Here is a 13,633-nt window from a genome sequence, read left to right on the forward strand (position 1 = left end):
AGGACTTCTAATCTGAATCTGGCTCACTGTCTGCTGGGAACAAATTCAGAAATGTTCTTTCTCCTTTTCAAAATAACTTTTTCAAATTGACACTTTCAATGAGCATGGTCTTCTAAGCACGCTTGCAGTAGTTCAACTTGTGTGATCGAACTCATTTAAAACTGTGGCTTGCGAAACTTTACAACGAAATGTCAAACTATTACCAAAGAACATTTATTGCCTCGTTTTTTAAATTGTTTTTAAATGATTTTTAGAAACATTTTAAATAACTCTTGATAATATTATGCACTGACACCTTTATAAATGTGTATCTCGAAATGTGTATTATTATTGTTAAGTATAAGGAGGAGTGGGTGTTATATTTCATATCGGCACCCTAATATAGGTTTAGAGAACATCGTACTCTTTCCCTACATCGTTTCCCCTTCATTTCATATGAACGTGCCTCATAAGGACATAACTCCAAATAAGGACAGAATGCCTTATAGGGACAGAATGCCTTATAGGGACTGAACGCCTTATAAGGACTGACGCCTTTTAAGGACTAAACCGTTCACCTAGTTCTATGACGAGGGTGGGTTCTGCCCGATCGATATTGCTAAGACGTCATCCTTAGCACATATGAATAATTTATGAGTACACTCTCCAGGGGGGCATACTTCACCTCTCCTATTTAAGCACAAAGGTTTAATCACCAACGTCATCCTCATACTGAACAATGGGTAACATACGCACATAGACTGTATAAATACAGCACCTCTTGCTATCAGTAGGCAGGAGGGAACCGAGACTTCAAGGCCGACACACTGACCAGATATGCTGCGGCTCCGGCATGCCATCGCTCCAGCTGACAGTGGTCTAACTGTCCCTGGCGGGGTGTCCAACTCAAGTCCAGGACGAAGTCCCACACTCTCACTATTCAGGTATGGAGGCTCGACTAAATCCTAGCAGGATTCTTGGCTCTTAGACTTAGATATTAGGCTCTTAGGCTTAGTAGCTCTTTTACACCTACTTACATGCTAGGTGCACTCAGGTACATCTAGACAGGCATCTTAGGAGTACGCACTTTATTTTATAAATGCATTTTATTTTCATGTATGTGTTCATGACGGGGGGCGTGGCCGAGCCAGCCAAGATGGCGGACTCCTCTTCCTGAGGCTCCTGCTCGGCGGCCCGTAACACACTTATTCCTACCTGCCCCGGGCGTCTATCGGCCCCGCAACGAAGCGCACTGAATCCGACCGCAGCAGCGACGCACCTGACAGTCTCCGGATCCCCGTGATCGGGGCCGGGACGGTGCTGAAGGCTCCGTGTGTGGCCTCGAACAGGCTGCACACAAGATGGCGGACGGAGCGGAACGCAGCGGTGACGAGATGAGGGAGCCGCAGTGTCCCAGACGATGTGTGTGACCTGGCTGGGGGTCGCGACCGCCCGTGGAGGTGCACTGCGGCGCTGAAGCAGGAGCGAGACCCGGAGGCTCCGGAAGCGGGGTGACGGGAGAACGCTGCTCCCCCTGCCCTTCCCCCCTGCGGCAGTGGATAGAAGGTACTCGGCGACCCATAACACCATCGACCCTGCCTACCCGGGCGACCATTGACCCTGCAGCGAAACGCACCGTGTACAATAACAGCGGCGACCCACCGGACCGGCTCCGACTCCACGCGGTCAAGGCTAGAACGACGCTGGAGGCTCCGTGTGTGACCTCGGACGGGTTACACACAAGATGGCGGAAGGAGTGGAGCGAAGCGGCGACAAGATGGGTGAACCGCGGCGTCTCAGCCGAAGTGTGTAGCCTGACCGGAGACCGCGACCACCCGTGAGGGTGCACAGCGACGCCGAGGCAGGAGCGGGACCCGGAGGGTCGATCTGGGGGCCCCAACGGCTCCGTGAGAGAGACGGCGTTGATCCCCCTGCCCTTCCCCCCAGTGGCGGTGACCGGAGGATACCGGGCTGGATTCGAGCCAGGACGAGGACGACCGGACGGGACGACCCACTCAGCAGGTGAGCCCCGAGCGGAGCGTGGACACCGGAGAGGCTCCAAGGGCCCCCCCCCAGCGTCCTATATAAGGGAGGGAGCTGGTGCAGCGCTGGACGGGGGGGCGAGGTGTGGTCTGACATAGAGAACTCACGAGGAGGGACCCCAACCACGACCCTATCGGGAAACCTCGGACTGGGACACCGGCAGGGGAGAGAGGGGCGCCCCGACCGTGTGCCGGCATCGGACTGGTCCTGTCGAACGTGCCACGCGACCTCCGCGGGACTGGCAGATCCGGAGGGGCGTGCAGCGTGTGGCCCTGAATTCAAGAGGCCCAACGGACTCGACGGGCCTGGTCGTTACACCTGGGGACAGACGAGGACGGCACGCACATCTCCGCCCTAGGAGCGGGGCGGACCAGCGGGTGCTGCGGGATCGCGGCGCCCCGTACACCAGCCCCGTGACCGAGCCGAGGATAGGAGGAACACGGGTGGTGCACTTCCCGACGAGACGGTGGGACGTGACCCGATGGGGATGACCGCCTGACGTGCCACGACGGCGAGAAGAGCGGACCTACCGGACGAACCAGCGTGTGAGCATCGGTGAGTGGACGTGTTCACAGACGCGAAAGGACCCCTCCCCCTCCCACGATGGGCCGTCAAAAAACGGCGGGGATGCCGCCAGCCTCTCATCAGACTAGGACGACCGAGTCGACACCGGCGAGACCCCCCCACGCCGCGGAGCCCGTCAAGGATGACCCCACGTCAAGAAAACTGGACCAGGTCCTGGCAGCCATAGAACAATCACGAGTGGCACTAGAAGGGAGATTCGGCGAGCTGTCATCGGACCTGGGCCTCCTTCGCGACGACCACAGAAAACTGGCGGACAAAGTGGCGCACAATGCGCACGCTCTCCAAACACTGGAACCGCAGGTGCAAAAGCACGACACCACGCTCCAGGACCTACTCGCTAGGGTAAAGGTATTGGAGACTAAGACAGATGATTTGGAAGGGCGATCCAGGCGAAGCAACATCCGGATCATGAACTTGCCGGAAGGCATTGAAGGGCCCAATCCGGTCAAATACATCACGGACTGGATAGCCACATTCACACCCGCAGACGCACTCACCGCGTTTTTCTCCGTGGAAAGGGCTCACAGAGTACCGGCTCGCAGACCGCAACCGGGTATGCCCCCTCGCCCCTTCTTGCTTAAACTCCTCCATTATCAGGACCGAGACGCTATCCTACGGGCAGCCAGACAGCGGGGATGGCTACAGCTGGAAGACAAACAAGTTATGCTGTTTCCGGACTACTCCCGTGCAGTCCAGCAACAACGGGCCACCTTCCTGGCAGTGAAGCGTTCCCTGCGCTCGAAGAACATACAATATGCGCTCCTTTTCCCGGCCCGCCTCAAGATCATCTATGGAGGTGAGACACACTTCTTCACGGACCCGGGCGCCGCGGCGGTCTGGGCGGAGCAGCACACACGACAACCCGAGGATGGCCCCGGCCCTCGCCGGACCCGTGGGGCATCCTCCACACCGCTTAACCGACAAACAGGAACTACCACCGCCAGCTCTCCAGACCTCGCTCAGATAATCGCGGAGCGACGGAGGGCGCTCCAGGCGGTGGCCACCCTGAGTCCCCAGGATAGGGGCTCGGACTCGGAGCGAGGCCCTCACATCTTTAGCTCAGATGACGAAAAGAGCGCAACGCCAGGATCACGAGAGGGCTCGGTGACACCCCCTGTGGTGACCCCCCAGACCGCGGACACGCTCATCTAACGAGGGACCCACGGATCGGGTCGGCGACAAAACAAGCACGACCAGCCCGGCAGACCACGAGGAACAGTATAACCACGAAGCCCGACACCGGGCAGGACATGTATAGACTTCAATGATTTACGGATGACCGCCGGAGCAGGACTCGGCAGCCACTAGATTCACCACCCCCACGCTTACGAACTAAAGCTACGCCATGGCAACCAGTTTGGGCGCATCGCTTCGCACGATGCGCCCCCAGCATTGGGACTGTTTCCCACCCTTGTTACAGTTCATTTCCTTACCCCCTATGTTCCTTCCCTGTCATTCCCAGCGCGGGCAAGATAACCTTCGCAGACGAGGCAATACACAGATGGATGATAAGTGGTGGACGAGAGACCGGGGGCGACGGCCGAAGGGCCCACACTACTACAAGGACGTATCTCACAACTCTCCCAACACGGACATAAAATTCCTGACACTTAATGTTCGGGGGATGCATACAGCCCGCAAGCGTTATTCCGTTTATGCCTACATCAAGCGACAAAAGGCCCAGATAGCACTCTTACAAAAAACACATCTGACGGCAGGGGAGGCGGACCGACTACAGAGAAAATGGCGAGGCATCATCTGTGCCACGACCTACTCCGCGTTCGCTAGGGGTGCGCTCGTCTGGATCAGACCGGGGGTACCCTTTAAAGAGCAAAACAGACTTGTGGATAAAGAGGGCCGCTATGCACTACTGACGGGACTGCTAGAGGGCCAACAACTACTGATAGGGAGTATATACGCCCCTAACACAGAGCAGGAGGGTTTCTGGGGCAAGCTCACCCACACATTGGCCCCCCACACATCGGTCCCATGGCTCTTGGGAGGGGATTTCAATTGCACCCTGGATCCACACCTCGACCGCTCACACCCGCCACAGGCCCACTCGCCAGCATACAAACAAGCCACGGACCTTCGCAACTGGGCAGACAGATGGGGACTGACCGACATTTGGAGAGCACGCCATCCCACCACGAAGCTGTACTCCTTTCACTCGATCCCACACGATCTGAGAGTCCGGTTAGACAGATTCCTATGTTCCGCGTCGCTCCTATCCTCGGTACAAGAGTCGGACTACCTAGGCAGAGTAGTGTCGGATCACGACGCACACACGGCGGTCCTCAGATGGACACCCCCTCACCCCCCAATCCCAACATGGAGGATGCCCCGAGAATGCCTGACAGACCCGGTATTCCGCCAAAGCCTGGAGGAATTTATGCAAGGCCACTTTAGACAAAACGATAACACGGCGACCGCACGATCAATTGAAGGGGATGCGTTCAAAGTAAGCGCCAGAGGCCACTGCATTCAACAAGTAGTGGGGGTCAGAAGAATACTAGATAGGACACTGCAAGGGGCGGAGAGCCGGCTCGCGGAACTCTCAAGACGAGTAGACCAAGGAGCCGCCACCGAGGCGCAACTATCAGCGGCCAAATCCTCCCATGCCTCGGCGATGCGAGATCTGCGCAAATATAACTTTCGAGCATATGCAGCTCGGACACACAAAGAGGGGAATAGGACGGGATCCCTGCTGGCTTGGCTAGCCAAGCAAGACACAGTGTCGCGCCCGATTACTGAACTCCGGACCCCGGACGGGCAACTCAAAGGTACACAGATGGATATCCTACACATCTTCCGCACGTACTACGCGACCCTGTACCGCTCCCCACGGGTCGAGCCCTCGGGAGACCTTACCGGATTCCTGGATGGCTTGACCCTACCCCAGATCCCCCCCGCGATCGGGAAAGACCTCGACAAGAAACTCAAACCGGTCGATGTAAAACAAGCGATTAAAGCCCTGGCACGCGGGAAAGCACCGGGCGTGGACGGATTCCCGGTCGAGTACTACCACACGTTCGCGATGCTCTTAGCACCGCGGCTGGTCTCCATATACGAAGAGGCGGTGACCCACCAAATGCTCCCGGACTCGATGCGGACGTCGATATTAGTGACCTTCTTGAAGTCATATAGAGACCCCGAGCTCCCGGCGTCTTATCGGCCGATAACGCTTTTGAACACGGACTGCAAGATCCTCGGGAAAATCTTAGCGGATCGTTATAGCCAAATCCTTCCCGCACTGGTCCACGCGGACCAGTGTGGATTCGTTCCCCGGCGTAACACCTCACATAATCTGCGTCGCCTCTTCCACATTCAGGATCAGACGAAAGAACGACATCCCCGGGCGGCATGTCTGGTCCTGGACCTCGAGAAGGCGTTCGATACCCTGCTGTGGCCGTACCTCTTCGAGGTTCTACAGCTCGTGGGTGTGGGGCCCACGCTGCTGGCCTATACCTGGCTGCTGTACAACGGCCTCACCTCCAGAGTGCGACTCGGTAAACTTATATCGGCGCCGTTTCCGGTGACCCGTGGGACCCGGCAGGGATGCCCCCTCTCTCCTCTCCTTTTCGCCCTAGCAATGGAGCCTCTGGCAATACGACTACGACGGGAGGGGGACGCATGGGGGATACCCATAGCGGACATTACCCACTGTGTGTCACTATATGCGGACGACCTCCTGATATATGTCCGTGATATCTCGGCCGACCTCACGCCCATCTGGGCAACGTTGCGAGAATACGAGGAACTCTCGGGACTCCGGGTCAACTGGGAGAAATCGTCCATTTTCCCTTTGAGCACCCGCACGGAACCCCTAGAGATCACGTTGGGCGATCGGGCGCTGCGATGGGACGGGACGGCCCCCAGATACTTGGGGGTGCGCCTATATCACTCCCCCAGTGACCTCTTTGAGGGGAACCACCGAAGAGCGCTGACGGGCCTGCGGTCGGCGGTAGGGTTTTGGAAGACATTGCCGCTAGCCCCCATAGGGCGCGTCGCTCTGGCAAAAATGATCATGGTCCCAAGGATGCTCTACTACTTCGCGAACCTCCCCGTCATACCGCCACGTTCCTTCTTCCGGGAACTAGACGCATTGCTGACGACCCTGATTTGGGGGGGCGGCCGCCACCGAGTAGCGCTGCACACACTGTACCTCCCCACGACCGCCGGCGGCCTGGGAGCGCCATCCTTTGAATCGTATTTTCTCGCGGCGCAGCTCCAGTGGCTGTCACACTGGACGGCGGAACGACATGTAGGGGAGATGATCACGGAGGGCGGCAAACTTCCTCTACCGATGATCCGCCGACTGCTCATGCCGGGCTCCAAACCAGCACGTACACACCCGCTCCAGGTTGCTATAGCCCGCAGATGCATGATGAGGATACACCGCATGTCGAGGGGCCAGCCAATATATTCCCCTCTGCTCCCCCTTGTGGGCTTCCCCCGACGGAGCGGATACTACACCGCGGAGGCCCTCCGGGTGTGGACGGATCACGGGGTCACCGAGATGGAGGCGCTGTTCCAAGAAGGACAACTGCGGACGTACGCACAGCTGGTGGAGTGGCATGACCTCCCCCAAGGGCAGTTTTTGAAACACAGACAGCTGCTGGAGAGTGGCGGCCAATTCTGGCACACACGCGATGGGGAACCACCGACGCATCCGGTGCTGCACACAGTGCTGCGGATGGGGGCGGGCAGCCACCTCATCACCTGGCTATATAAAGCGATTCGGAAGCTCACGGAAGTCTCCCTAGACAAACTCCGAGAAACATGGGAAAACGACGCCGGCAGAGTATTCAACGACGCGGAATGGCGTAAACCCCTGGAATCTCCGAAAAAGGGGTCCAGGAACGCGCGTTTTAAAAATATCCAATTTAATATCCTACACCGGGCATACCTCACCCCGGACAGGCTCCACCGATTTTACCCCGATACGCGATTCGAATGTCCCCGATGCCACCAGGTAGACGCCGATTTCAAACATATGTTCTGGGCCTGCCCGTCCATACAATGTTTCTGGGGGGGAGTACACCAAGCCCTTCAAGCAACGACCGAACTCCCGCCCGCCACCACCTGGGAGGAATGCGCGTTGGGGATGACCCCGAGGAGAAAATCCGCGAAGGTACCCGGGAAGTTCATTTCCTTGGCCCTTCTCCTCGCAAAGAGGAACATCGCGATGCATTGGAGGGCCCCGGAGGGACCCTCCAGCCCGGCATGGGTGGGCGCGGTGCTCAAGTGGGGTGCAGCAGAGGAGGAGCTGCTGCGAGAGGAGGAGGCGAACGGCGCCCGCAAACACCCGATATCTATGGAGTGGGCTCAGCTCCTCATCCTTTTTAAGCAAACAGGAGCAACGGGGGAAACCCCAGACCTGCCACATTCCACCCCCCATGCCCCAGTGGCCCCCCCGACTGCCCCGATGCGACAGGAGACACAGGCGACCCATAAGGCAGACAACATGCCTAGACGCGAGGGCAAGTATGAACCCGACCCCCCTGCCTCATGCCAAGTAGCGGGCCCGCCGCCCCCCCACCCAGGAATACCCGGGACACGCCACACACACCTACCACCAGTCCATACCTAATCTACCACGAGATTCTCTCGTCTGCCGACCCCGCACTCCCTCTTCCCCCCATACTTCCCCATCACCTCCTTCCATCCCCTACTCTACCCAGTTCCGAGACCCCTCCCCTACTCAAGGGCCCTGTTCAAGCCGCCCCGTAGGCAGCAAGAGCCCCAGTTAGCGGTTTCAACACCGTTGTTTGTAGTTACATGACATGACAGGGAATCCAGGAAGGAAGGGACCGCAGCTCGGACCTCGATGGGAAGGTGCAGCCGACCCCCGACCGAGGCCGAAAAATGTAGGCACGACCTGGACGACATACATGGGGGCCAGATGGAGCCAACCACTGGGAAGACGAGTCTCTCAAGACACCACAGGAGATCTTAGCCACTGACGGACTACAGCACACGCACACGCTAACTTCCTTACAGATCCCTAATGTTATGTTGTGCCGTGGTACAATAACTTACGCTTATATTGATGATTATTACTTGTAATGCATTACATGAAAAACCCTAATAAAAACATGTCAATTAAAAAAAAAAAAGTATGTGTTCATGACTATTGCAATATGATAGAACAATACTATTCCTTTTTATTCACTGTACTGCTGGTTCTATATCTCTGCTACTGTGTTACAATTATAGCAGCACATTTGTTTTACAGGAGAAAAACAACGGTACAATAAATTCTTATTGTAAACACGCCCAACTGTTTCTTCTGTGTAACTCTCCAAGAGCAAAACAAGCAAGCACGAGTGACTGGGTGAAAAGTAGTATATTGTTTCCACAAGTCTGAGGTTATTGTGTTCTGAGGTTGCAAAAACAAATCTCTCTGATAACAGGAGATTCTAGTAGCACTACGAGCTAGCTAAGGTGAAAACAGGCTAACATATTTGGCGGGGATGTATGGAGTCAGTCTGCCACCAGACCCACAGTTTATGTTATCCGCAAATGCGAAGGTCCTGCATGAAGAGTACTATTGGAACTACACTACAGAAGACAGCATAAATTCTCAAGCATTGATAACATCTTTCGAGGCAATAACTGAGACAATAAAGGTGGTACTGACTAAGACACAAAATGATAGACCACGGAGTAATAAAAGGTGGTTTAAGAGTCAATGCACACACTTTCAGAATAAACTAATTAAGACATAAAAAGTTAAACCTCGAAGTATATCTGAGGTAAAATAGTTACGCCTTGAATATAAGCAGGCGTTAGAGAAGTGCAAGCTAGAAATTAGGCAAGATGCTTGGGAACAACTTCATGTAACCTGCCAGAGCAAAGACTGTAAACTTTTTTGGTAAACTGTCAACCAGGAGTATTTTAATGGCAATAATAATGGAAACATCGATATCACAATTATGCCCGATACTTGGGTAGATCACTTCTCTGGCCTTTATAAAATTGGTAGTGACCCACACTCCAGTACTAATTTTCAATATGGGGCATCAACTTTGGCACCCCCGACATTAGATGAAGTGGAAAGGGCTTTATCTCAGACTGTAAAGAACAAGGCCTCGGGCCCTGACGGCATCCCTGCGGACTTGTTTTTAGCGAATATTACTCTGTGGCTTCCGCTACTAACAAACATCTTTAAATGTTATGTGGCCCATGGCCCCCCTGAATCATGGAGATTGGTGACAATAGTTCCCATTTTTAAAATGGGAGACAGGTTGGACCCCAAATGTTACAGGCCCATATCTTTAATTGGCTGCTCCTGTAGGATTATGGGCAGAGTAATATTAGAGAGGTTGGAGGCCAGGGTAACAGAAAATGGGAGCTTTTCAGATATCCAATATGGTTTCAGGAGAAGCCTGGGCACGGTTAAACAGTGCCTCAACCTGCACCTGGTCATAGGCAAATACACTTTAGCCAAGCTTGGATCCCTCAACCTTGGGTTCATGGACTTGACGTCCGCTTTTGACTAGGTGCAGAGAGGAAGGCTCAGGGAGAAGATGTTGACTATGGGCATTGAACCGCCCATCGTGCATTTTTTAGCAGCAATGTATCCGGAAGTGACGGGGAGAGTTCGATATGGAGTAGGTGGTGAACTCACTGCCCCTATAAAGATGGATCGCGGGGTCCGTCAGGGCTGCGTTCTTGCCCCTTTTTTATTTTGTATATATATAAATGACCTAGAAAGCCAAATTAAAAATGGGAATGTGGATGCCCCCCTGATAGGCCGTAGGTCCCTACCAGCATTGTTATACGCCGACAACTGGGTCTTATTGTCCAGAACTGGGGTGGGGCTACAGAGGCTTTTAACTAGTTTTAACAACTTCATGAATGATCTTGGTTTAAAAACTAATGTCGCGAAATCTCACATTATGGTTGTGGGTAAACCCCCCCAAGATTTTAAAGACATGCTTCATAAATAATGAAAAATTGTCTTATGTGCCGACCTTTTCTTATTTAGGAATTATCTTCGACCAAAAAAGTTCCTGGCCTTACATAGTCGAGGCAAAGACCAGGGGTTTCAACCAAAATGTGGAGGCTATTTTCAGATTTACCAAAATGTTAGGCTCTCGGCCCATTAAAGCCAATATTGATATTTATAAAGCCCGTACGTGTGCTGTTACTATGTATGGTGCTGGAGTCTGGGGCTTTTGTAATATCAGGGGCCTACAGGGAGCTGAGAACACATTCATGAAACAATTGTCCCTAAAAGTACTGCTGCTACCATTTGTCATAGTGAACTTGGTGTGACTCGGCTGTCTTTCCGTACACAACTAGCTCCTTTATTGCTATGGCACAACATTTGGGCAAAAGAAGAAACAATTTTGAATCGTGCTGTCCTTTTAGATTGTTTAAAATTGGATTGTGTTAAAAAAAAATCCCCTGGATTACTTATATTAATGATCAGTTGGAGAAATTGGGATTTTCGGATTGCCTCGACAGCCCCGGAAATGTAGCTAAAATATCGAGAGCAAAGCTGAAAAGAGATTTCTTAACTCACTCTTATCTGGCTAGAGATAACCTGGAGATGGCAAATAAAAGGGTTGTTGACCATTCATTGTTAGTTTGCTCTCTAAGTACTGAGCACTACCTCACTTTTTATTTCAGCCATGCTAAAATGTTTTATCTTATAAGGTTCAGGATGGGCACCTCCCACTTACTGGTTTCATACCCACGTGACGCGTATTGCAATGCCAATTTGGATTTGTGTCCATGTGATTCACAGTCAGTCCAGAGCACTCTGCATTTTATTTTTTTTGTAAAATTTATATCAACCCAAGACGTGCTTTTTTAAAACCACTTTTAAGATTTTTAAACATTAGACAGTGTCGGCCCGCGTTACATCATCTTTTGCTTTTAAAAGATGAATTAATTTGCCTAATGGTTTAGAAGTATATTTCCTTGGCTGTTCGGCACCGGAAGATGGTTGGAAAATGATTTCTTTGCATGTCTATTACATTTTTGCGCTTAGGACTCAAGATCCCCTTATGTGGATTTAAACCATCACAATGATCAATCCTGGAAATTAAAATAGACACTTACAAGGACTTTGTATATAGATGTCATCCTTGCGTTTCAGGTATTACCCTGATTAAGATGTTGGTGTGTTTAGGCATCATGGTTCCTTGTTTGTGGTCAAATTGCCCTAAGAGACTAACATTCGGATATCTGTAATTGTCATCGCCATGGAATTGTCATTCATTGTCTGTATTTTATCAATCTTATTGCGTTATGAAATGTTTTTATGATGCATTCTTTTATGGCTGGCATACAGCCGAATAAAGATTTTGACTGACTGAAACTTGTGATATATTCCTTCAGAAAGGAAGAACTCCTTCTGCTTTCCTGTGCAGACAGTTCTAATGATGTGGTAACAATTGAAAAGATTAGAGAGTGAATGAACACCTACCTAGCTGAATCACCTTCAAGTTGGAATGCTTGGCTGCTAGTTCATTCAATGTCTGCAAGATATAAACAAGTAAAAGATCATGTTGAAAAGAAGTATACATGTATGACAAGTTGGTAAAATATATATATATTTTTCTTTCTAGCATATTTTCCTTTGCTTTCTAAATGTTATCATCTGTTTGCTCTGAGCCACAAAATTTATATTTTCATTTTTCTTAGCCATCTTCCAACGTTCAAATAGTTTATTTCAAAAGAAACATGTTAAACTGGGGGAAACCCACTGTGTAATTTAGAGGTGAATGGAACTCAGAGGCCCAAGAACATAGTTTAAAGATACAGCTATACTAAATATGATGTTTACATTTTCAATATGAAACAATTTATAAGTCTGTTACTAAACACAAATACAAATTAAAAAATATATTTCTCTCAGTGTAATAACATTTAAAAGTCATATTTGAAAATAATGTGCTCTGCACTACTTTGCTCGGGAGTGTGGGGCGTTGAAGGAGGTGAGGGTGTTACATGGGTGTTCCCATGCAAACAACTATGGGTTTAGATGCAAAGCCCTATCTATTATCAACAGTAGATAGAGTTTGTGGCAAAAAATAACAACTCTTGAGGTTTGCATTACCTTGGAGAAATGCTTTTATTTCTCCAAACCTTTCTGACTTTGCATGTATGCTGCACTGTACAGGATAAATCCAAAGGCTGTTTAAGTTTGCCTAGGTGTACTATCTTGTACTATATGGGTACTCTTTCCCCACAAAGCCTTATTTTACAGGTAAGTATAAACCCTTTATATATAAGGAGTTTATATTCACCTGTCAAATACTTACATTGCTATTGTAACAACATGCATGGTAAATGCATGTGTGTGGTAAACATTTTACCTTATCAACTCAAAACTACTTAAGCCATACCCACCATAAACCCTAAAAATACCCCTGCCACCCAAAAATTCTCATCTACCATAAACCTTAAAGATACTCTTACCACTGAAAAACCCATACTCACCATAAACCCTAAAAATGCCCTTCCCACCCAAAAACCCTTATCCACCCTAAACCCTAAAAATACCCTGGTCACCCAAAACTCCGTACCCACCCTAAACCATAAAAATACCCTTGCACCTTAAAACTCATTCGCACTCTAAATTATAAAATACCTCTGCACCCAACACCCAAACCCTAAAAATACCCTTGCCACCCAAAATGTCTTACCCACCCTAAAAATACCCTTGCCACCCAAAAACCCATGCCCACCCTAAACACTAAAAATACCCTTGTCAGCCAAAAACCCTTCAACAACCTAAAGCCTAAAAAGACTCTTGCCACCCAAATCCCTACACCAGAGGTCTTCAAACTTTTGGATGCCAAGACCCCCCTGTCAACATTTTGAGGTGTAAGGACCCCCTCCTGACAAAAATGTCTCAACCTGTAGGCAGGGCTACTGGAATTATGAGGCAGGTGAGGACCAAATTACGTGACAGGCTTGACTAAATTGTGTGGAAAGAAAATGTAAATGATGTTATGTGATGCTGCGTATTTTGGGATGGCATTCCTTCATTATTTTGAAATTAATT

General features: G+C 50.9%; 1 protein-coding gene across 2 annotated transcripts in view; it reads right to left on the reverse strand.

The window, feature by feature from the left end:
• The window catches only part of LOC146775742 (uncharacterized), a 194,690-nt gene that overhangs the window by 164,525 nt on the left and 16,532 nt on the right, over nt 1-13,633 (reverse strand). For both annotated transcript variants that reach the window (XM_085637456.1, XM_085637457.1), the window contains exon 2: nt 12,050-12,101. In XM_085637456.1, the coding sequence (XP_085493582.1) occupies nt 12,050-12,101 (52 nt within the window). The remainder of the gene's footprint in view (nt 1-12,049; nt 12,102-13,633) is intronic.

The sequence above is a fragment of the Triturus cristatus genome, chromosome 12, assembly GCF_964204655.1.
Source record: "Triturus cristatus chromosome 12, aTriCri1.1, whole genome shotgun sequence".
NCBI lineage: Eukaryota > Metazoa > Chordata > Amphibia > Caudata > Salamandridae > Triturus > Triturus cristatus.